At 43.9% G+C, this 26,301-nt stretch overlaps 1 protein-coding gene across 1 annotated transcript in view; it reads right to left on the reverse strand.

The window, feature by feature from the left end:
- Positions 1-26,301, reverse strand: part of RCC1 (regulator of chromosome condensation 1) — a 498,237-nt gene that overhangs the window by 196,857 nt on the left and 275,079 nt on the right. The window contains exon 4 of the mRNA XM_044060220.1: positions 25,559-25,679. Coding sequence (XP_043916155.1) covers positions 25,559-25,679 — 121 coding nt within the window. The remainder of the gene's footprint in view (positions 1-25,558; positions 25,680-26,301) is intronic.

The raw sequence follows: 26,301 nt of genomic DNA on the forward strand, positions 1-26,301 counted from the left end.
CCACATGGCAGTGCAGAGAACTGATCATGCAAGTAGCTTGCTTTGAAGCATAGGTATCTTCTGCAAGATTCCCCGATTGGAATGTACAGATATACTTCTTTTAAATCTAGAGTTGCCAACCAGGCTTCTTTGCCCAGCATAGGAAGTAACTGTTGAAGAGTCAGCATCCTGAATTTTGGAATGTCCAGAAAGGTGTTTAGAGTAGACAGGTCCAGAATTGGACGCCATGATTTTTCTTTTCTGCGATCCAGAAAAAGCCTAGAATAGAAACCTTGTCCCTTTTCCTCTTCTGGTACTGGGTGAATAGACCCCATGTTTAAGAGGGAAAGTACTTGTTTTTGAGCCTCTGCCCACTGATTTGGGGGTAAGTCTGGCCACCCGTTTGGTCTTGGCAATGTGTGGAAAAGAAATCTGTATCCCTGGGACACTATTTAAAACACATTTGTCCTAGGTTATGAGTTCCCAGTTCTTTGCATGAAGAACAATCTTTCCCCCCAAAGAGACGGCTAAAAGGTAAGTGCTTGGTAATTTTAAAAGGAAGTCATTGAGACCATTTACCATAGGAGGGTGTCTGGTTATTTCCAGATTTGGAAGTGGAGCCCCCCCCCCCCAACTGCTTAGTTATGAGAGTCCCCTGGGACTGAAACCTGATGCTTTTGGTGTGTTTGGGTTTGGCTTGAGAGGATCTGGAAGGAGCTGGAAAAGACCAATTCTTAGTAGGCCAGTGCCTACTAAATCTTGGAGGTTGCACTTGTAAGAAATCTTTAATAGTTTGCATAGATTTAGCTTTGCCTTCCATCTTTTTTAGAACTTCTTCAGCCTTATTGCCAGACTATCCTGATTTAAAGGAGCATCCAACAATTTCACTTTAATATGATCAGGCAAAGATTGCTCCTTAAGCAAAGCATGAATTCCAAGCACAGACCCAGTAACAGCAACCCTGCAGGAGGCCTCTAAAGAATCAAAACCACATTGCAAAGTATGTTTTCCAACTTGTTCAGCAGAATGCAATAAATCCTGTAAATCTATTTTCCACCCAAATGTAATGACTGCAACAGTGAATCACTAAGACCACCACCCAGCAGATTTGACAGGGTTGTAGATTGGAGTTTTTGGTCAATGGATCACAACGACAGACTGGGAACAGCTGTGTAAAATGTTTTTTAGCTGGATGGGCAGATGGATGCTGCGTATATTTGACAAGGCAGATTTAACCAATTTAGGCTTGTTAGTGCTATACAGTGGTAGGCTTGTTAGTGCTATACAGTGGTAGGTTCTGAAAGGGGCATTTGCTACAAATTTTGCAATTTTGTTACAGCATTGTTCACGTTTTAATTTTTGTGAAGCCTGGAGGTTAGGAAGGATGAGAGCACTATAAAGAAATGTAGGGAGCAGATAAGTAGTGGAAAGTGCAGTTTTAGTTGCAGTGAGTTTTTTGGCTCTATAAAAGCATCCCCAATTTTTAATGAGTTTTTCTTGTACAATTTTGTACATGCAGGTCAACTATAAACTTATCTACTATCACTCCTAATAACTTTTTGGGTTGAACAGGAGTTGAGTTACGAAGCCATGTTTCAGTGGCTTTTAAAGCTTTTTGGAGTGATTTCTGGAAGTGTACCATGTCAAATGGGCAAATTAGAGTGGAATCATTTGCATATTGTATTAGGGTGGCCTGTTGTGTGAATGTATAGAGAGGGTTGGTGAAAATGTTAGAGCAGGGGACCAAGGATAGAATCTTGTGGTACACCAGTGGTGACCAAGGTAAGGAGAGAGCATGGAGTGCCATTTTACTGACTGATACCTATTGGGACAGGTAGCTTTTTAAACCACAGTAGGGTAGGCTGAGAGAGACCTAGTGAGAACATCTGAAGTAAAAGGTTGCTATAAAATGGTATAGGAGACTTTAGATAAGTCTTGAAATAGGGAAGAAACCAGTTATCTGCAACTTTACTGACAGTATCTATATAAAATTTAGAAGGGCAGTATTAGTACTATGGGAAGGATGGAAGTCATGCTGTGTAGGGGAAAGGAGTTTTTCCTGCAGAAGATAGTCTAGAAATTGTTTTTGAATACATTTTAAGTATTTTTGCAAGGCAAGATAAGATGGCCATAGGTCTAAAATCATTAATGTTGAATTCCCTCCTTTGTGTAGAGGTATAATGTGCGATTTTTTTCAGAGACAGGAATGTGGGATTCCTGGATTTAACTATTTATAAGGACTGAGACAGGACAGGCAATGCTATTGGCTATTTTTAGGTGCTTGCTTGGAAAATCATCAGCTAAAAAAAGAGCACAGTTTAAGAGTAGTTTTATAGAGGATGTGGGCAGAGGTTTGAAGGTAAAAAAGTGGATGTGGTAATATGTTGCTGTTGAGCAGGGTTGGGATAAGACATTGCGGAATCCCTGCTTAGAGACACTATACTATCTATAAAAGAGTTGAAATGTATTGCAGTTTAGAGCAGTGTTACTGGGTTGAATTTTTATAAGCACGTAAGATTTCGTTAACGAGATGTCCAAATTTGTTTAGGGTTATATTTAGTATTACTTTGAAAGTCACTGTAGTACACCTTTTGGTTTTCATTTATTTGCTTTTTCTTACTGTTGTGAAGCATTCTAAAAGTTCAAGGTTCTGAAGTGTTCTACATTTCTGCCATATTCCATGTTTTTTCTCTGCATTGGCATTTTACTCTTTTTGGATAGCCAAACTGCATTATTTGGTTTTAGTCTCTTCCATGCTGCAAGTGGATTGGACAAATTCTCCCTAGGAGAGAGTGCGTGCGTGTGTCTTCCATGGAAGGTTGGGTGCCGGGCTGGCAACAGCGTAAAACTCCACTGCCAATCATGAGCTGACAAGGTGATCCGCTGTGGCGACCCCTAACCGGGAAAAGCAGAGAGCGAGAGAGAGTTTCTTCTTGGAGGTGCAAGGCTATTTAGGATATTTAAAAAAGCTGTATTGAATTCATTTACAGCATCGTCCAAGGGGGGATTTTTAGGTATTTTCAGTTAATGATAGTATAGTAATGAACTTTGATGGGTTAAACTTGGAAAGGTTGTGTTGTTTTATAGATATACTGTTTAACCGGGTGTGCGAGACGTCTGGTCGTATAAACTGGAAGATGATCACAGAGTCTTGACATTGCACCTCTAGTGGTGCATTCACTAGGGTCTGATATTAGGATCCAGTCCAATAGGGAATTTGAAGTCTTGCTATAATGTGTGGTACTATTAATTAGTTGTGCGAAACCATGCAAGTTCATGCTAGATGTATGGGAGTCAAGAGCTGAGCTGAATTTACACTTTCATTACCTAGTAATATTTTTTATTGTGGAAATAGATATCCAATTAAGATATCTTTCAGTATGCTGTATTATTGGCAAAAGGGATGTAAAGGACAGTAATACATGTTTATAAAGGTTTATTTTGGGGAAAGCAATAAGCAGCTCTGCTGAACTGAATTTTGTTACTGGTTTGCTGCAGGGGAAACGTGGTAGGTGTTGGGAAATATTAAAGCAATTCCACTACAGTTCCTCTTTATACGCTCAATACTGATATAGCCAGGAGGTACAACTTCAGAGCCGTTTATTCTGTGTTTAATCCAAGTTTCAGTTGCAGCGAGAATATGGTGGGTTATCCAGGCATGTAGTTCAGCAGTTATTTCTTATGCTTCTAACATTTATTGCAGCAAAAATTAGATCAGAGTTTGGGATTGTCCGTTATTGGGTCAGAGAAAAATGTATGGGAGAGAATTATCTGTGTGTTCATTGTGATAGGTGGGGCTAGGCTTAGGCTATACATCTCCTAGAAGGATCTTAGTACAACAAGGAATTATACATACTTGTTTTTGAAGAGGATTCCAGCACGTAACTTTGTTTTGGTTTGAGTGGAGTTGAAGTGCTTTAAATGGAAATAAGGAAGTAGGAAAAGAAACAGAAGTGTATGTATAGATGTAGTAAGGTCATTTGGGGAGGGAGGGAGGGTTTGGAATAAGAGTCAAAAGTGAAATATGTATGATGGAATTATGTTGGAGTACAGGGAGTGGGTGGGAATAGGGGGAGTGTAGTGGGATTCCCACACTCAGCTCAAATTATAAACAAATCAGTTTATAGCCAGTACAAAGCAATTAAACAGATGACCATAAAACAGGTTCGCGGTCATTTGAGGCTAAATAACTAGCACGTGCAGTACAGTGTACTGGTTCTTCATAAGTGTGCTTACATTATATGATGACAATTCTCAAAAACCTTTTGAGAGAAGGGCCTTGTGACAGAGCTCCTGCAGCATCAAGGTCAGATGTAGTGAGTGCAGGCTCTGAAATGAAAGCGAAACACTACTAAAACTATATTATAGTGAGGCAATAAAGTTATTACTTATACAAAACAGATAGAGAAAAGACCACAGTAAGTCATAGCAAGAGAATACAACGGAAGTACGAGAGTAGTGTGATGGTAACAATTTACGAACTTAAGTTCATACTTTGAGCAGCAGGAATACTGACAGAGAACCACAGTAATACAGTGTATATATACAGCTGTATTGAGCATGGCACTACAAGGATAAGTACAATATAAAAACACCACTTGGTGAACACTCATTGGATTAACCAGTATGTCAAAACAGTTATGAACATACCAGAACACCAGCAATTCAGATTCCATGTGTGTGTTAAAGGGAAACGCACTCAGCATACATAAAGCTTAACCGATCCGAGTAAAAGTGTTACAGATATACTACCAAAGTCTTTTCACTGTTCTACACAGTGTCTTAAAACAGTTGTGTAAAATCTTATCATAACCATAAATGTCCTGTTCTATGTGGCAGTATTCTTAGTGTGGGATTCTCCGCCTCAAGTGACCCGAACGTCAGCTCCTATACAAAAGCTTAAGCCTGGTTGCTGTAGCTGCAAGGAACATCACACGTAGGGCCACAAACCAGGGACTTTAAATGTGGCATCTGCACACACATACCTCAGAACTTTTCAGCCGTAGTTAAAAGTCAGATCACATTGCTCTTCTACTATCAAGATGTCTAAAGCCAAGTACCCCATTGGGGATTTCATATATATATTTTTTTTTTTTTTGTTATTGCTTGAACTTGGTTTGCGTCCCACCCTTTTAGCAGATATCCACTAGGAAGGGTAAATGCAGACGTGGGTGTCAGACTCCACATAAAGACTCTTATGACCATTGCATTTTTTGCCTAGGCTGAGAACACGACCACACCTCATCCAATTTTCCAATCCTTCGTCCTCAAAGACACTCAGAAGCCATCTGGATGCTCTTAATCTTTACTTAGAATACCAGAGGCTAAAAAAATTAACTGGATGCTCTTAATCTTTACTTAGAATACCAGAGGCTAAAAAAATTAACACCAGAATGGATCCCGTGTCAGCTGCTCAGGCAGACCCTCCACACAAAGGCCAAGTTGTCACAACCTACTACTTCTGCCCCACCAGCTTTTGATTTAGGAGTCGAGATGTTTGTTAGAGCAGTCTACTTCTTTGACTCCCCCTTGAGGAAGTTGCTTCTGAAGTAACAGCCGGCACGTCCACGGAGGTAGCTCAGACATCTGCTTCTCCCGATGTCGAGGGGGAACCAGGCCTCGCCAGATGCCCGGCTGGTATACCAGAACCCAAAGCCCCAGGTCCAACAAAGGCCACTGAAACTAGGCCTCCTCCCAGGACTACTCCTTTGAAAAGGAAACTGAAAAGCAAGCATCTTTTCTCCCTCTACTGAGGGGATTGGCAATCCTTCACTCAATCCCTGATGCAGGCCTTCACAGCCCTTAGGCCCTCAGCATCTTCACCCTCCACCATTCCTATTCTCAGCCCTAGGCCAGTCTCACCTACTTCAATCCACCTTCCCACTTCTCATGTGGGAGAACAGGAGGAAGTTTACTCCTAGTCATCGAACGAGTCAATTACTTACTCATCTCAGATTGCCTCTCCATTGGAATACTACTCCCCTGATGAGGAATCCATAGAAGGGGACTCTCCCCAGAGGACATGACCTTTGGGGAGACCATTACCAAAACAAAAAGAATAATTTCAAATGGGATACTTTCCAAATGCCTGAAACTCAATAGAGATATTTTGAATTACTACAAGTAGAATCTCCCTCTCCAACTGCCATCCCACCAGTTATACCCGCTTATCTTGATGCATTTTCTTCAGAATCAAAAAATCCTGATTCACAGCCACCTGCCCCTAAGAGACCTGACCGTTTCTACAAGGTGCCTGATTAACAAATTCCTGGTGACCCCCCCCCGGAGGACCTGGCAGTAAAGTACAGTTTTGTACCTACCATAAATGTAGATGTTCGAAGATCCACATTGCTGCAGTCCTTACACTTGGGTAGTCCGCTGTCCTCGGTCGGCCCGAATATCAAAGTATTAGGCTGACGTCGGTCAAGGCGCTTAAGACTGACATCAGGACGTCAGGGTACAAATGCGCATGACCGACGTCATATCCTCAGTCTTTTCTTGCCCCAGATGTCAGAAGACCCTAAACAGAAAGGTCAAAACCAAAAGACAGCAAAAAACAACCAACCACCCTTGTACTAACCATATGTACAAAATATACAATATTCACAATATGTACAACCCAAACCACACAACCGCCTCTAACTACAGAGGGGAAGGAGGGAGGATTGGACTGCAGCAATGTGGATCTTGAACATCTACATTTATGGTAGGTACAAAACTGTACTATGTTCTTCATCTCACATTGCTGCAGTCCTTACACTTGGGTAGAATCCCAAAGCAGAGATAAGGGAGGATGGCAAAACTATAATGCAGTAGGTGCTGCCAAAATGCCCTGTAAAATTGCAGTGGCAAAACCAGCCCTCGATTTAGAGTAAAGTGGAAGGTGATAATGCTTAGAGAAAGTATGCACTGAACTCCAAGTAGCTGCCTCCAAAATATCTTTAGTTGCCACCCCCCTTAAAAAAGCTGTAGAAGTGGCAGTAGCCCTAGTGGAATGAGGCCTAATCCCAGCTGGAATCTCCTTACCATGATGGGAATAACAGAAAGCAATACAAAACCCAATCCACTTAGAAATAGTTTGTTTTGACACAGGCTTGCCCTGAGAACCCAAAGCAAAAGAAACAAATAACTGCTGAGACTGTCTGAACCCTTTAGTTCTGCTCAAATAATATCGCAACTGCCTGTGTATATCCAAAGTGTGCAAAATCTTTTCCCCTTTATTTTGGGGGTTTGCATAAAAAGTAGGCAAATGAATAGCTTGGTTTAAAGCCACACTAGAAACCACTTTAGGCATAAAGGAAGGATTAGTACGCAAAGATACCCTATCCTTATGGAAAATTAAGAAAGGCTCAACTGCCATAAGGGCCTGTAACTCAGAAACCCTTCTTGCAGAGGTAATGGCCAACAAAAAAGCAGTCTTCCATGATAAATATTTCAACTCAGCAGTAGCTGCAGGCTCAAAAGGTTGTAGAGTGAGTTTCTCCAACACAAAATTGAGATCCCAAGCAGGAGTAGGAGCTCTCCGTGGGGGTCTTATATTCTTTGCCCCTCTAAGGAATTGCTTAAACAAAGGATGAGAAAACAATGGTGGGTCACAGTCATAGTGAGCAGAGATTGCTGCAGCATGAACCTTAATAGAAGAGAAGGACAAACCTTTGTCCAGTAACTCAGTAAGATATTGAAGAGCCACACTTAAATTAGGCTTAGAAACATCAAATTCCTTTGCTGTACTCCAAAATAAAAATCTCCTCCATTTATCTGCGTACACTTTCCTTGTACTAGGCCTTCTGGCCTCCAAAATAACATTCAAAACTTGCTGTGGAAGCTGAGACCCTCCAGGGTTTAAAACAGAATATGCCAGGCTGTCAGGTGAAGAGAGTGAAGTTTGGCTGAGTAAATGACTGTTCTCCTGAGACAGCAGGTGTGGAATCGAAGGCAACGGCCATGGAGGCTCCCGTACCGGACTTCTCAGTAATGGGTACCAGTGCTGTCGAGGCCAATCTGGAGCTATTAAAATCATCTTTGGCTTGTCCTGTCTGACCTTCAGGAGTACCTTTGAGAGGAGAGGCAGAGGTGGAAAGGCATACACATGAAGATTGCTCCAATTGAATGAAAGAGCATCCACTTTCCAAGCTGTGGGATGAAACCTTTTTGTGCAAAACTTTGGCAGCTGGTAGTTTAGTGGAGAAGCGAACAGATCTATGTCTGGAGTTCCCCATGACACTGTCAATTTCTGAAATACATGAGGATCCAATTTCCACTCGTGGGGATCCATAATTTGCCTGCTCAACACATCTGCTAAGGAGTTCTGTGCTCCCGGCAGAAACCTTGCCTGAAGATTTAGCTGTAAACTGAGAGCTGTCTCCCACAAAATCATTGCTTGTCTGCATAGAGGATAAGAATGTGTGCCCCCTTGCTTGTTGATGTACCACATGACAGTTGTGTTGTCTGTTAGAACCAACACCTGCCCTGGAAGAAGTAAATCCTTGAAAGCTATCAATGCAAATTGGACTGCTAACATCTCCTTCAAGTTGATATGTAGATGTTGAAGTCTGGCAGGCCACGTGTCTTGTACCCACTTTCCATTTAGATGAGCTCCCCAAGCTTTGTCTGAGGCATCTGTCGTTAGAATCTGACTCGCCTCTGGGCGGGTCACAGAGAGTCCCTTGTTTAGGTGACATTCCTGAGCCCACCACAAAAATTCCTTTTGAATGCAAGGTATTATCTGAATGACAGTGTCCATATCTTGGCAGTGCTGTGTCCATACATTTTTGAGATACCATTGTAGCTTCCTCATATGCAGTTTGGCATTGGGAAGCACCAGAATACAAGATGCCATGAACCCCAAGGCTTGAAGGACTGTCCTTGCAGTCAGCCTGGACTGATGAGACAATTGATGGAAGTAAAGAGAAAGATTCTTTTGTTTGTCCGGGGTCAAAAAGGCCATCTGGGATGCTGTATTCAGTCTCACACCCAGAAAGCACATGTCCTGAGAGGGTACTAGACTGGACTTTATTTCGTTCACAGAATACCCCAGGCATCTTAGCACTGCTATCACATATTGCAAATGATGAAGTTCGTCCTTTCCTTGGGCCAGAATCAGGCAATCGTCCAAATAAGGATAGATTTGTATTCCTCTTAGCCTGAAGAAAGCAATCACTGGAGCCAGAACCTTCGTGAACACACTGGGCTCAGTAGATAAGCCAAAGGGCAATGCAGAGAACTGATAATGAGAAGTCCCAGCTCGAAAACGCAGATACTTCCTGCAACTTAGCCTGATAGGAACATGAAGGTAAGCCTCCTTGAGATCCAGAGTCACCATCCAGTGATCTTTGCCCAGCAGAGGTAAAAGCTGTTGTAACGTCAACATTTTGAACTTGGGAATGTCCAGATAAGTGTTGAGGATAGATAAATCCAAAATTGGTCTCCACGTGTTCCCCTTCTTTGGTACTAGGAACAGGCGAGAATAAAATCCTAGGCCCACTTCTGGCAGAGGGACCGGCTGTATGGCCCCTATTTGGAGCAGCAGAGAAATTTGCTTGTGAGCCTCTAGTCTTTGCTGAGGAGGAACATCCGGCATGCCTTTGAAAGGAGGCAAGGTATGGAAATAAAACCTGTAACCTTGGTGTATGATATCCAGTACCCATCTGTCTTGGGTAATCAAAGTCCAATTTTCCCTGAAGAGTGCCAACCTTCCTCCCAAAGGTGCTGCCAGGCAAGAAGGATCTGGCAGCTGAAAAGGTAGGTCATTGGGCCTGTTTACGAAAGGACTGGCCCCTGCCCTCACCTGAAGATTGTGCAGGAAAACTCCCTGTTCTAGGTCTGAAGGAGCTCTGAGCTCTGCCCCTACCACGTCTAGATCTACCCCTAGACTGTGAATCATAAGAAGGGTATGTCCACCCCTTAGCAGGCCAATTCCTACTAAACTTCGGAGGCTGGACTTGCAAAAAATCTTTAACAGTCTGCATAGACTTAGCCTTGTCTTCCATTTTCTTCAAGACTGACTCAACAGGTGAACCAAACAACACATCAGACTGTAAAGGAGCATCCAAAATCCTTGTCTTAACATGTTCAGATAAATTCTGATCCCTCAGCCAGGCGTGCCTGCGAAGAACTGACCCAGTGGCAGCCACCCTAGACGAGGCCTGTACAGCATCAAAACCACATTGTAAAGAATGCTTACTCACCTGTTCAGAGACATGCACTAAATCTTGTAATTCCTTACACTCAATGCCTTCCGCCAGAGCATCTACCTTAGACTTCAGTTGAGAAAGAAGATAGTTCTGATATTTCAACATGTGAAACTGGCAATTCAAAGCCCTCATAGCTAAGGTGGAAGAAGTATAGACTTTCTTTCCCCATCTATCCAAAGCTCTGGCCTCTATCTGGAGGAACCGGATTTTTTACCACAGAGGCCTTGACACCCTTAGGTCCCTGACTAACGGTTTCTGGGTCCGCCCTAGGACTCTTATAAAGATATTTATGAGCCTCAGGCACCCTATAATACCTATCCGGTTTAACAGGAGCAGGAGGCAAAGAATCAGGATTAAGTGAAGCCTCCGCAAACACATCTTCCACAACATCCAGAACAGGAGGTATAGCCAAAGGCCTATGCTGGGGCAAAAGCAAAAACTCCCTAAGCCTTTTCCTGGAATCAGAGAAGTCCTGACCTTCCCACTTAAAATGCTCCCTCATGGAATGAAGAGTCTCTGAAAACGAAAAATCCTCTGGAGGAGAAGCAGAAGGGGTAGAATCATCTGCATCAGAATCAGAATAAGGAGAGTACTCCTGCAAGTCTTCAGCCGAAGACTCTGAAACATCTGAAGGTTGCTCAAAACTCCCCAACTCTGGTTCCACCCTAGGCCTCTTATCTGGAGGGGGCAAAGAACCTCTAATCAAAGTAATTAAATCTTCTGCCATTTTAAGCATGTGCTTCTTGGGCACAGATCCTGAAGAACTAGGTGTGACACCAACAGAAGCTAAACCTGGCCTGCCTCTGGGAGAAGCCTTAGAAACAGAAGGAGAGGGCCTAACCACCCTAGGAAGGGAGGGGAGTACAGTAACCTGAGAAGCCCCTTCAGCCTGACCTGCCTCCTGAGAGGCCACATCCTGCAATAACAGTCTCCCCCTGGGACTCCAGAGAAGCCTCCGGCGGAACCACCGGTTCCACTGATGCCTCTAAAGAACCGGCGTCCGGTACGGACGACTCTTCTTGCCTGGGTTTAGCTGCCTTGTCTTTGCGCTTCTTGAGCGGCGCCGGAGCATCCCACGGCATCTGATAATTGCACCGCTTCCCAAAGACCAACCTGGCACAATCTAACCTTCGCTTAATAGTGCGCTTATTGAACCTAGCACAAAAGCGACACCCAACAACGTCGTGCTCAGGCCCCAAACAAGGAATACACAAAGTATGATAATCTCTATGCGGTATCTGTTTCCCACAAGAAATACAGTTATTCACTTTTTCTGACATCCGGTAAACCACTGAGGCAAGAAAAACTAAAATATTCTAACGGGTACTTAGCCAACTTTGACTCGGTCTGAAACTCCGAATTCGAAAAATTTCAGAACGCCGAACGGCACTTGCAACGCTGCTTCTGCATCGGACCATGCGGCAAAAAAGACTGAGGATATGACATCGGTCATGCGCATTTGTACCCTGACGTCCTGATGTCAGTCTTAAGCGCCTTGACCGACGTCAGCCTAATACTTTGATATTCGGGCCGACCGAGGACAGCGGACTACCCAAGTGTAAGGACTGCAGCAATGTGAGATGAAGAACATCTGCTGTATCCCCCGACAAGCTGTCAAGATTAATACCCTCCTCATCCCTTTTACCTACTGACAAGGACAGTAAGAATATGGACAGGATAGGCAAGGTTTATACCTCCTCCAACCTAGCCTTCACAGTCATCAACTACCAAACTCAGATGATAAAATATGCCTTGGACTTAGTATCTCAAGCTTCTAGTCTCCTGTCCTCCTTGCCCGAGTCCCCTAACAAGACAGAGATAGCATCAAAACTGTCCCTGGCTTCTCAAGTGGCCAGACATTCAATTAGATGAAGTTATGATGCAGAAGAGACTTCTGCAAGGTCTGCTGCTTCCGCATCAGTGTGGCAGATATTCTTGGCTTCGCCTTCAACCCCTGCCGGAGGAGTCAAAAATTCTTGATGCCACTCTTGACCAAAACCTCCTGCGTGGAGAACAGTCTGCAGAACTCTAATATCTTGAAGAGCCTTGCTTGTCTCCTGCAGGTTTTTAAACACTTTTCGGTGTCCCCCTTTCCTAAATACTACAGGAATTAAAGAGCAAAAACGACCTTTGTCAAAAGGACCCCCTCCTCTGCTATGCCTACCTTTTTCAGACACAGGGAAGGAGCCAGGAGACAGACCTCTTCCAGACCAGCTTCCTCTCAACCCACCCAAGGATGGCCCTTTCATAAGGGAAATGGCTCTAACAACGTGCGACTCCCTTGCCTACCTCCCTCCTGTCAGCCCGTCTCTCCCAATGTCTACCCCTTTCAACGATAACAATGTAAATTCACTGAGGGTACAGGACGGCACAACGATATCCCAGCTGGAACAAGTCACAGTTTCACTGTTTAATGAACAAATTATGAATGTACAAAAGTTGAAACAGATTCAATAGTCAAAAGTTAAGCGCTTTCATCTGTCATACGCAGACTTCATCAGAACCACCATTTTTTTCTGAATTTCACTTGTATACTTCAATTTGGCGCCAAAAACATTTAAAAATGCAGTTTAAAATTTAAAGACATACTAACATGTTTGACAAAACTTATTCAACACATTAATTGATTCATATTGAAGTATATAAGTGAAATTCAGAAAAAAATGGTGGTTCTGATGAAGTCTGCGTATGACAGATGAAAGCACTTAACTTTTGTCTATTGAATCTGTTTCAACTTTTGTACATTCATAATTTGTTCATTAAACAGTGAAATTGTGACCTGTTCCAGCTGGGATATCGTTGTGCCGTCCTGTACCCTCAGTGAATTTACAATTTCTACCCCTTTGCAGAACTATCACCACAAAACTGCCAGGTTCTGGAAATAGAAGAGGGATATTTCCTCTCTTGGAAAGAAAGACTCCCTGGCAAGGGGCATTCCATTCTCACCCAAGAGTCAACTACACCCAATTCCTCAGATCCTACAGGATCTTATGAACCATGGAACTATATAGTACCCGTCCATCCAGGACAGGATAGAAAGAGGTTTTTACTCAAGGGTTTTTCTAGTACTAAAAATGGACGGCCCCTGGTGGCCATTTCTGGCTTTGCCCTTTCTAAATGTCTTCCTAACAGTCCCATCTTTCAGAATGTTATTCCTCCAGACCCTTCTTTCACTATTGCCAGCCCAGGCAGTCATGGTCATGCTACATCTTAAGAAGGCCTACCTCCACACCCCCTTAAAACCCTCCCACAGAAAGTAAGTTTTACTGGGCCCTGTTGTCACTTTCAATTTACAGCCTTGCCCTTTGGTTTATCTACTGCACCCAGGGTACTCGCAAAATGCCTTGCCTCAGCAATAGCCTACTGCAGAACCAAAGGCGTTCAAATTTACCCCCATCTAGACATCCTCATTCTTGCAGAAAAAGAAGACACCCTAAGAAACCATCTGCAGTTCACCATGGTCCTGCTACAAGACTTACAATCTTTCTGGGATGCAGGATCAAAACAGACCTGATGCAGGTATTCATCCCTCAGGACAAAGTTCTCTCCCTTACTGCCCACTTCCAGGACTTTATCCAGGTGCAACCATCATCAACAAGACAACTTCAACAGGTTCTGGGCCTTATCGCAGACACCATTCCTATGCTGCCTTTAGCAAAGATGCTATCAGAAAACTGCAGTGCGATTTGAAGAATGTGTGGTCCCAACACAACCACCATACCTCTAAACCTGGAATCAAAAATCTGGACAAGACCCATGAAAAATAGGTACAAATCTGTATGCTGATTAACATCTAATTTGTATACATAATTATGTAACCCCACCCACTCCAAAGGAATTGTGGAATACCAACTTTCAAAACACAAACTGAAGAACAGACAACCAAAATATGGCACCAGAGTCCCTCTGCAGCCATTCCAATGTCCCATTACGTGGCTATTTCTCCCCATTTACCATAAACAGTGTGCACATACTGCTTTACTTCTACAATGATTTGGATTTTTTTTACATTTTAAAGCACAACAATGCACAAACACTAATAGACATCTGGTAAACAAAGCAATACTGTCTCATAATGAAAATAAACTTGGCACTAAAACTTCTTTGCCCTTGAAACTTACATTCATTGAAACATTGAAACCCACACCACATCCAAAGAAAAAGCATCTGGCCAGTGGTGGATAAAGATTACCTTTGTGCAGTTTTCAAATCATTGGCCCCTTGCACACAAAACAAGAAACATACATGTGTTCTTTTCTTTGATACACCTTCCTGACAATTATATTACTTGTATAATACAAAACACTTTTTAGACGGAGCACATTTTAAATTTATTGTTTTGAACATTTTTCCAGTAGGCTGTACTGTAGGCAATGAAACAAAATGCATGAACCAAAAATGACAAAACTGCACAATTCAGAACATTTCCATCATAAAAGTCTACTTCCACACCCACACTATAAATAGAATGACAGTAGTATAAGCCATAGGCATCTTGCACAGCTTCTTGCACTTATTTTCAACTTCATTTTTTTTTTTTTTTTTTTGGGGCGGGGGGGACAAAAGGTCAAAAACCAGGAACACGTTTTAAATATCGCCTGTATAATTTTGTAAAGTTGCTAGAATAAAATGTTGAGTTACCACCATGCACTTCACCAGCGAGTCTTGAACCCAGGAACCTATGCACTACAATCAGAGCAAAATACTTGTACACCACATCAGCAGTTTTCTGAAAACTAGAAGACTAAAACTTTATGACTACCATTTAATGAATTCATTTCTCACCACAGCTCTCAACCTCTTAGAACAAAAAAATCTAGGCAAAGTTCACAACAGGTGGTGGCTAGCGACTTGAGGCTCTTTTTACCCTGTACCCAAGGTACAGGGTTTGAGCCGGAGTACCTCTAGCCACCAGGTGTATTACATGGGGGCATTTTCACTCACACACACTTCATTCTGCTGCAGAGACACTGCCGTTGCTGCACCACCCTTAGCTATCTTGATAATGATGTAACAGCAATTGCCATTACTGCTCCCATTTGAAAGAGTCTTCATTCCGCCACAGAGTATAATGATCCATAGTGCAACAGTCAGCAACAGTTTGTTGCTGTTCCCACTCACATTGAAGCGGCCAGGCCAGCCGGAAATGCATGAGCTCCTTGAGCTCAATTCTGACAGGCTGGTAGCCCTGACGGAGCTGATGTCAGCGCACACGTGATGACGTCAGCTCTAACAGCACAGAAATTAAAAAAACAATAAAAAAAAAATCGGAAATGAAAGGGTGCCACTCTGGAATTATGGCACCCCTTCATTTGAACCCCAAAAACTCGATAAAAACAAAGTAATTTGGCACGGTTGAGAGGTATGACAACCACCCTTTAGAATTTCATAACCCATTCTTACCCTGCCTCAAAACAGAATTAAGGTGGACACAAGTTCAGGTGAACCCAAGCCTTCCACTCCACCCTCCCACACCAGCTCAATACATGCATATAGACGCATCGGACCTCAGCTGGGGGGCTACCATGAAGGGTCTCATGGTGCAGGAGAACTGGCATCCTACCCTCTGGAAAAAAAATCCATGTGAGAGATGACAGCAGTCCTTTTGGCCCTGAAAGCCTCTCTCCCAATCCTGCAACCAGGTCCCCTTCAAATCTTCACAGACAATATCACAGTTATGTGGTACTTCAACAAACAAGGAAGGAACAAGTCCCATCTCCTATGCAGGATAGCAATCCAGATTTGGGACCTAGCCTCCAGAAACAACTTATCCCTGCAGGCAAACTACATACCATCCCAGGCCAACCCACAAGTAGATGGGTCCTCAGCAGATCATCCACTCTACATCACGAGTGGATGTTGAATAGGGAAGTTTTTCTAGCCATTGTCCACCAGTACCAGTAGAGGACACCAAGTAGATTTGTTTGCCTCCCACCAGGACAACTGAAAAATCTATACCAAGGATCAAGCCCCACTAGCCTGGAGGGTGGACACCTTCAACATGTTATGGAAGGGACGGTTTCTATATGCACCTTCCCCCCCATTCTAAAAGTCCTCCTGAAGCTCAAGGAGGACAAACCAAACATCTTGCTGATGACTCCCTATTGGCCAAGGCGGCACTGGTTCCCCCTACTACTATCCATCACCAAGGGCAATCACCACAAGTTACCCCACAAGGTGGACCTACTCACACAGCAGAAAGGAACACTCATTCATCCTCACCTAGAGAGGTTATGCCTAACGCTATGGGTGAAACTAATTCCCTTCAGACACTACTCAGAGGATGTGCTTTCAGTCCTGAGGGTGGCCAGGAAACCTACTACAAGGAGATCCTACATTTCAAAATGGGAAAGATTCTCCAAATGGTGTCTCAAAAGGCATAGGGAACCACTTCTAGCAGATGTTCCTCTAGTCCTCACTTGTGTGTGTGAACTTATCAAGGCTGGCCATTCATACTCCTCAGTGAAAGTCCACTTATCTGCAATCTCTGTGTGCTTACCCCTAGAACCCCCTCTACTATCAAGGCTAGATGTTAAATTGTTCCTGAAAGGGGTCTTGCATATCAAACCACCAAGAAAACTCGTACTATCGCCTTGAGACAAACTTAACTCTAGAAAAACTCGCACTGGTTCCATTCAGGCCAGCTCGGCAACACTGCAAATGTGCATATGGAACACTGTTCTACTGGTGGCCCTTGCCTCTGCTGGAAGGGTGTCAGAATTAGAAGCTCTAATGGCCTGCCCACTCTACACTATTTTCCGCAAGGACAGGGTGACCCTACGCACCAATCCTTTCATGCTCAAGGTGATCAACGAACTGTCTTTAAACCAGTTCATTCACCTGCCAACCTTCTTCCCCTCTCCCACTAACAGTGAGAGGATACTCCATTCCCTGGATGTGCAGAGGCAACTGAGGATTTATTTAGACAAAACCCAAGTCCATCAGAAAATACAACTATTTGTATCCTTCTACCCCAGAGGCCAGGGCAAGGCAGTCTCCAAACAAACCATTTCCTGCTGGCTCAGAAAAAGTACTTCTGCTACTCCTACCCTGGTAAGGACCTACTTCAGGGGGTAAGAGGTCACTCTACCCGGGCCGTAGCATACTCCAAAGTCCTCTTCAAAAGCCTGGACACAGCCTCCACTCTGGAGGGGGCCACCTGGTCCTCTATACATACATTTACCAGACACCACAAATTGGACCATATCCCCACAGCTGGAGGGGCCACCTGGTCCTCTATACATACATTTACCAGACACCACAAATTGGACCATATCCCCACAGCAGTTTGCTAGGGTAGTCCTACAGGGCTTTCAGGAATCAGCTACCTCTAGCTCCACCCTTCCTTCTTCCTAAGCTGTGGCACTCTCCCACAGTAAGAATACTGCCACATGGGAATAGAAGGACATAAAATAGTTGAGTAAAATCTTACCCATAACTATAGATGTCCTTCTCTTCCATGTTGCAGTATTCCTTCCATCCCACCTATCCCCCTTCATTCCTATTGGCCCATTCTTATTGGCCTGTCTAGAGGGCACCTTGGAGGACCACAAAGACTACGGTCAAACTAGCCAGCAAATGGCATTTCACACACTTCTTGTGGACATCATTTGGCTCATATTAATTGACTGTCCGACTGGGCAATTAAGTTCTTACTGAAAAAAAAAGGGAATGATGTAACCCCTCAAAATAACACCCACTGATCTGAGGAGATATTTGCCCAGGCTAGTGGGTGAAAGAAGAATCGTCCCCAGACTGCCACCAGGGCAGGACAGTCTGGCAGCACTTCAGGAGTGCTGAAAGGGCTTCTTTGAGAAAGGCTCCTGGGAGCCATGATTCTGCAGACCTCCTCTGCCTCTGGGTCGGTATCTACCATTGAATCCCCTGCCCCAGCTTGTGGAAGAGGAGTCTTGGGGAGCATCCCGGAAGGAGGACTGGGTCCTGTGGAACCAAAGTTTCTTACTTCCTCTCAGTCTTAGAAAAAGATCATTGGGGAGTAGAAAAGTTGATTCCCATTGCAAACAGAGTCTTCCCCTACTGCTTGCTGCAGGTCAATGTTTCCTTGTCAAAAGGTCTGGAGGTCAAACAGTCAAAGGAAGCATTGGTAAAAGATGCCTTGAGGAGTTCTGCAAACCCCACAAAGGTGAAGCCAGGTGTGGCATGTAATGGCAATTCCTGTACCAGCTGCTCAAAAGGTGGCCTCCACCACATTGGAAATCATCCTCAAAGCATTAGCAAGGGAAGGCAGAGTGGACAACTTCGGAGAGACCAGCTTAAGACTCTCCGGAGGCAGCAACTCAAGTGGTGAGTTCCAATACTAAATCCCTCTCAAGCCTGCTAAAGTGCCAATGTAATTGATTGTCCTCAGTCCAAATGTAGCAGAGGCAAATGCATGCTTTCCAAAACAATCACCAGAGACACTACTCAGGGAATGGACCGAGGAGCTCTGCTCCGCTAGCTCCTTCTTAGCTGCAGCAGCCACCTATAATGGCATCAATGGGGATACCCTTACTCCAAAAAGCCTCATCTTCATGGGACTGAGGAATCTGCCCACCTTAAGTACTGGTTCCACTGTGTCCAACTCATTCCAAGCCCTACTGGCGACGGGTTCCACAAGCTCGTTGGCAGGTGGGGACACCCAGGTAGAAGATGGGCCCGTCCTGAAGGCCTTCAGGAATACTGGTTCCTCCAAAGATGGAGGGGGGACCAACCGCCTCTGCTTGACAATTTTGAGGATGTCTCCAAAGGACACTCTGGGGGAAGCCTAGGGGATCAGTCTCCCTTCTCGAAATCCATGTCCTTGGTTTGGGACTCTCTAGGGGAGTCCAAGTGTCTCCTCTTGCACGCCCTCTTCTGAGAGGGATCTTCCACAGTGGGCTCTGGGGAGGACTTGGAAGAAACTAGGACCCAAATTGGGGTAGTGCCCATCTAAAGGTTCTCGAGGGAGGGCTGACCCTGAAAGGATGATGAAGCCTCACCTCCCAAAGCTAAGAGGGGCTGGGGAGGACTTTGAGATGGAGAGGTGGCTGCCAAGCTGGAGAAAGTTCTCTACCATATGGAAGGCCGACATACTGGACAATGCCCCCCTTCTCCCATAGCTGCATGGGAAGAAAGGAAGGACCTCAACGCAACACCGAAAGCTGCCAGACGATACCAGCCCCAAGCTGTCCAGCGCCAACACCCCAAGGGAAGGGAACATTCTAAAAATTGTGGGTCAGACCCCACCCCCAGAGAAGCAGCACTGACCTCACTGGGCAGAGTGAAGTCCTATGAATGAAGGTCCCCTAGGCAACTGCTCTGGGGATGGCAACAAGCCCCAACTCGATTTGGTCCCAGAGTAAAATCATCCTATCCATATCTGTGGGTAGCAAGCTACTGAAAGATGCACAATAATGTCCCAACCTTGCTGGAGATCCTGCCAAAGCTCTGCGATCCCAGAAAGGGGGACCTACTGGGATGCATCAGATCCAAACTCTTAGTCATTGAAAGTTCCCCCTCCAGGTCCATCTGATTTGACAGAACTGGATCTGAAGTCCTAGTAGGAGCCAATGCTTTAACCAGGTGATCAGACAGACCAGATAGATCCGGAGAAGGTTTCCACAGAGTCTGATCCAAAGGCCTCCAAGGCTCTCAGAGCAAAACAGTCCAGATCTAAAGAGGCTGGGCTTGGATCCGGGGATATGTGATTCAAGAGCCTCAGCTTTTTAAGAGATTCCTTAGAGGAAGGGGGAGGGCTTCCTTTTAGGATCTGTATGAGCTTCAGAAGGGGAGCCCAAAGGCAAAGGACCCCCCCCTTAGCAACAATTTTTTCCTATGCTCCATGTGACCCCAGAGGTTGAATGTGCACAAATGTCATATTCAACCTTCAGGTGAGGCTCTCCTAAACAAAACACTCATGTGAATCGGAATGAGGCATCTTCCAACCACAGTAGCAGCATTGCTTGAAGTCAGAAGGCTTGTTAGACATACTTCGGCAATACACACGCACATAGAAGGCACCACGCGCACACACCCTGCCCCAACAGAAACGAACAAGAAAGCAGAAAGTACTAAAAAGAAACATCGTAATTTTTTTTTTAAAAATTAAATAACTATTGGGAGGGGGGGGGCTCCATGAGGGGAAAAAAGGCTGGAACCCAAGAGATAAAACTTGTCAAAAGTACAGGGAGGGGAGGAAACAGAACGGCCTAAAAAGAGCCTCAAGAAAAACTATAGAAACAAAACGGGTAAGAACCCCCCCCCCCCCAAAAAAAAAAGTAAACACTTCTCTTAAAGGCAGGTTTGAGCTACCAGAATCACTTCCTTAGCATTTCCGCTACCGGAATCACTTCCTTAGCATTTCCGCAGCAAACGAGATCTGTGGGTACAGGTCAGCAGGGGATTATGGGAAGGGGAGGAGCTTGAGCTCTGGATCTGCATCAGTTGGCGACTTGGATCAGAGGTCGGATCCATCCATGATAAATAACAAAGATAGCATCAAATCAAAAATATTAACAAAGAGATACAAATTAAAACATGTTCGGTCATTTCCTGAGGCTAAATAACTGGCATGTGCAGTATAGTTTACTGTTAAGAAAAACGGATGAGGCCAACTTGCCAAGAGATCCTTAGAGTGCACATTTTCAGAGACTTTCAATCACAGAGAGGGATGTATTCGTGGACAGCAAGGTTCTTCATAAACATGCTTACATTACACAATGACAAAATTGTCAGGAAAATTGTAGAGTAGGGCCTTGTGGCAGAGCTCCTGCAGTACAGAGGTCAGATGTGGTGACCGCAGCCTCTGCTCTATGGCAGAAAATAGTGACATAGTGTCATAACTGTATTTTGTCTAAAAATCTTCAGGGAACTTGAAACCCAGAAGGACTGAAAAGCCTGGAGAGCTAAAAGGACAGTCCTCATCTCCCTGATGCTGACACAACCTGCCAGGTGCAGGTGAGACCAAAGACCCAGGACTTTTAGATTGTTGGAGGAGGCTCCAGGTATAACTGGAAACAGTGTAAATTTCCTGAATAGGGAGAGGAACCTGAAGAGAGACTGGAGAGAGGGAAATCTGAATGCAACAATACAGCTTGAGGCAAGGCAAGAGAGAAATCAGATATTCCAGAAGGTGGCACTGCTAGAGCCCGACAGACTTGAGATACCACTGAAATTTCCTCATGTGGAGTTTGGCAAAGGGAACCATGGGAATGGTGGATAACATGCACCTCATAGCTCGGAGAAACTACCTTGCAGGAAGAACTGGAAGAGGAGACATGGTCCTCAAAGGAAGTCAGCACACAAATTCAGTGTGAACCCACATTGCACAAAAGCATAAACTCCCTGAAGTATGTAGAAGGCTATCACAGTGGCCAGACATCTGGTAAAGACTAAAAGGGCAAAGCAGACAAGTGATAAGGAGGGGAAGAAACAAAATTTCTTGAAGAGTAAATGTTAAAAGTGTTCTTCAAATCCAGGGATACCAGAAAGGCTTGAGGAAGCAGACAGAAAAGTATCTAAAGAGACAACATCCTGAAGAAGTAACCTTGAGTAAAGTATGGAGATAAAACAGGTCTAGAAAGGGCCTCCATGACCCCCCTTTCCTGGGAACTTGGCACATCATGCAATAAAACCCTGTACCACACACACACACCCCCCACCCACACACACACCCCCACACACACACCCCCACCCACACCCCCACCCACACACACCCCCACCCACACACACCCCCACCCACACACACACCCCCACACACACCCCCCACCCACACACACACAACCAGGAGAGACAAATTTCAATCCCTGCATTAATTTATCCTTATCCTGAAGGGTCTTCAATAATTCATGAACAGATTCTGGTTGTCCAAGGAAGAAGCCAATAATCTGGCCTTGAAAGCCTAGAGGTGCAACCAATACCTCCTCATAACAGACTGAGATGCAGCTGCCCTAGGAGGCATCAGCATCACAGCTGGATTGAATAGAATAATGAGCCACCCGATAAGCAGAACTTAAAAGGGAAATGGCAGAAGTCTTACCCTCCAAGTCAGGCAAGCCAGCCAGAATGCCCACAGGTTAGGGAACAGCCAGGACATACCTAGTCATATGGGCCTTTTAATTAATAGCCCTGAACGTTAAGGTAGCAGTGCATACTTTTTAATCCTATCTGTCCATGCATGGCTGTCTACCTGAAAATAAAAGTTTAGAAGAAGCCAGCAGCTTGTACAGTTTCAGTGACTACAGAAATAAGATGATCAAAGGGCGAGCTTTTAGTTAAAAACTGATACGCCTCAGGAACTTTATACAGCCTGTCTGGTTTCTGGGGCAGATGGTTGGGAGCCGGGGGTTATGAGAAACTGCAATGAAAGTATCCAGAAGGGCAGCCAGCACTGGACAGACTGCAGAAGGTCAAGGAGAATCTGCAAGAGTTCATAATATTTTTTTTTAGAGCATCAGAAACCTGGAAACCATTCCATCATACAAGCCATCCTATCACAAAGAGTATTCCTCCACAAGAGAGTCAGGACAAAATCAGACTCTGGGGCACAAGGACAGTGGATCAAAGAGGAGTAAGCCAAGGATTCCTCACCAGAGTGACTTCAAATGAATTAGAGTCCCGACAGTGTTTGGAAGGAGTGTAAGACCAATGAACAGGTAAGCCTTTTTAAGGGTGGGATGCTCAAGAGCACTGAAAAGCACTCGAATAAAATCCTGCCATTCTGTGTGTGGATCCTTAGCCAAAGGGGCCACATACTTAGATACATAAATAGACAGATAAATAGATAAATAGCTAGATAAATACATACACAAGATAAATATCTAGCATTAACAAATCTAGGAAGTTTAGACTCCTGCTGAGATTTAATGAAGGTATGAGGCACCTCTTCCCTAAAAAGTTTTTGGGGACTCAACCTAGGCCCCCAATCAGCTGTGGTTCCCCCTTCACATCTGCACCATATGTAGGCATAGCCTCAGCTACGTGCTGCCCCCAAGTGGGTCATGACACAGGGAGCAGACATTGGTACCAGATGGTCCTTCGGTTCTTCATCCAACATAGAGAGACAAGTGGACACTAAATATCAACAGAATTAGTATGCCCCTTTTTGGTTTTCTTCTTATAAACTTCTGGGTGGGTGTAGATTTGGTCATGATATCCAGAGCCAAAAGCCTCATCTGCTGGTTCTCCAAACAGAAAGATGCCTGGCAACTGCGGAATGCCTTGGACAAACATCTGGTAAATCCCCTCACTGCATATGATCATGTGAAGCACCCAAACAAAAAAGGCACTTTGTGTCCAGCTTTATGGAAAATCTGCTTCCCACACTTACGTTCCCTTCCTTGTGGAAATGAAAACTAAAAAAAAAAAAAAAAAAAAGGGAAGGAGACCTCAATGGGGGCTCTACCCAACTCAGTGGACAGCTTGTAGGCAAAATTTGAAAATAGCGTGCAAAGAAGTTCAGAGGATTAGGTGCTCGTATGTACCGTGCATGCGGGACATGCATCTGATGTACGACGCCTGGAAGATCCCAAGGCTTTGGTATGCTGGCAAGACATTCCCCCTATCCTTTGCAGATGTCCCAAAAGGGAACTACAACAGTGATAAGGAAGGACACGGACAGCTCTGAGAGGTACAGACAGGGCTTTTGGGAGTGCATTTCTCAGAACTTATGCAAATGTAAAGGTAGGGCAAGTGTTCGCTTCCAGGATGAATTTGCTGACAGCATTCTCACACTGACCCCATGTTCAAAATGGGGAAAAAGGGGTTGAAGATGGGTTCTAAACATTCTGTTCACCTTAAACATATGTGCAAGTTGCAAGCATGATGTCGTCAGTATTTTCTGTGAAAATCAGACAACCTATAAATCTCCAGTGCTAGTCTGCTGTTGTCACCTATCTCGCCTTCGTCTCTGTTGTTAGAAATATAGGTGATTATTAAGGAGGACACTAGAACCTTTAAGTGTGGTTCTCTACTTGGAAGATTTAACAGTTCCTTGAACAATTCCAGAATTCCCCGAATAAGTAGCAGCCTTATGAATGTATGAATTCGACTTGAGTCCTTAAGTTTGGACCACTGAGACCTTTTATAACTTGGCCTGTGAAACCCAGGATGGAAGCTTTAAATTCTGAGTACGATCACAGAGTCCTAGTTAGGAAATTGAGGGACACCTCCTTGCAATAGGCTGGCCATGAGTGAACTACAACCCTGGGGCCAAAGAAAGCACAATGCTTACAAAGGATACACCTCAAATCAGTTCTCAACTGTCTAGAATTTGCTTCATGTTCTGTGTGTTCTTCACAAATCTTGATGCTGCATACCAGTTATTCTAATAACTTCATAAGCATAAAAATGCAATATTCTGTTCCAGTTCTTGGTGTTTGCCCTGCCCGCCCCTTTTTTAAGCTTTATCCACAATTATTTTGCTAAGGGGTGGAAAGGTATGGATGGGGTAAAGCTCTAGCAAACAAGGGCTGTAAGGCCAGCTTAAGCACATCCTTCCTTCCAAGCTGGAGCACCAGATGCCTGCCTTCTGTATTCTCTTGACCATGTTCCAGCAAAGGCCTGAGGCTATGTGAAAGACTCTCCTTCCAACTTACCTTAAAAAGAACAATTAAGAGAAAGATCAGCAGTTTTTCAATCCTGTGATTTTAGGTAACTGAACTTTACTCGGCAGAGCTTCATATTATGTTGCACTCACAAGGAATAAAAGAATGTTAGTTACTATGAATTCTGGCATATAATCCTGTGGCTACAAACACCAGGACTGTTTAATTTTCCAAGGCAATAAATGTACTTTTCCAGGAGTAACATGCTCAGAGAATGCTATTAAAGATAAACAGCACACGAGCTGGGCATACTCTTACCAGCTTATTCCATCATCCCAGTATCTGCTAGTCGAGGTTGCCCCTCCCCAATGTAGAAAATTCAGACAGAGAAGAACATGAACTGCAGACTACCCATTTCAGACCAACCACAGAGTCCTAGATAGTCTTGAGTTTTCCACTTGCCTGGGTGAGCAAAGAATTTCCCACACAAAATGTCAATTGTATTCTGTTAACTCACTTACCTGTCTAGCCATCACAAAATCCAACACATGTAGAGTAATGTGGGTCAGTATTTTATCAAATGGCCTAATAAATTAACACACAAGTATTTGCCTGTTATTACAGAAGTGTCACGTCAATATCAAATACCACAAGTACACTTAAAAGTCTCACTAACTGTGCTTACTAATGCCAGTCATAAAAGAACAATCATCAGGAAAGTCGATGCAAAAAGGTAAAAAGAGAAAGTTATTAAATAGGTATATTACTTTCAAAAATCAAAACATGAACTGCCTTTGGCATATATGCAAATGAAAGGGATGATTTTGTAAGCTTTAAGTGCTAAACATGAGCTTGCTACTTTACCAAGTCCTTGTCGTCCACCTCTGCTAGTAAAGCGTTCTGGAACTCTTCCCAGCTGCCCTTGCTCTCCACAACCACAAGTGTAAAGATCACCATCAACAGTCAACATTACTAGATGGTCGTTCTAGAACGGATAAAGCACACATTTAACAATGATGGCAATACTTAAAAATGCACAAAACTTCAAACAAAGCTATCTTTACACAAGTCCACTAATGTTAAGTTTTAAAGAAATGCAGCTCTTATCCAAAAGGGCACATTTGAAAATATTATACATACATACTACATGCGTGCACACATCGATGGAACAGTCTCCCCATAAAAATAAAGATTCTGTAGTTCACATCTAAGACGCATACATTTCTCTCTGCGCAACACAAGCATGAAGCACATATTAAGTATGTGTCATTCAAGCTCACGTGTCCCACATTTAATTTTAAGAAATATGGAACAACTGGATAAAGACTGCTAAATGCAACATCTTGTAATAAAAGAGATGGAAAAAGTGCGTCATACTTTTTATACTTGCTAATGAGCCAAGATATTAATTTAACAAAGAATAAATTAATAAAATGAGGGACTTCGGTATAAACCATCTAATTCACTTAATTCTAGGCACATTGCTTCAGTTTAAAGTTGCTTATAACAGACAGCTAGAGTGGTTCAACCAATGCCTGCTGTAGTATGTAAAATTTAATTCCAACTAAAACTTGGCATCTGATGAAATCTTGGTGGACCTAAACAAA

Source organism: Protopterus annectens, chromosome 1.part2, assembly GCF_019279795.1.
Source record: "Protopterus annectens isolate FY-2018-M chromosome 1.part2, PAN1.0, whole genome shotgun sequence".
NCBI classification, from domain to species: domain Eukaryota; kingdom Metazoa; phylum Chordata; order Ceratodontiformes; family Protopteridae; genus Protopterus; species Protopterus annectens.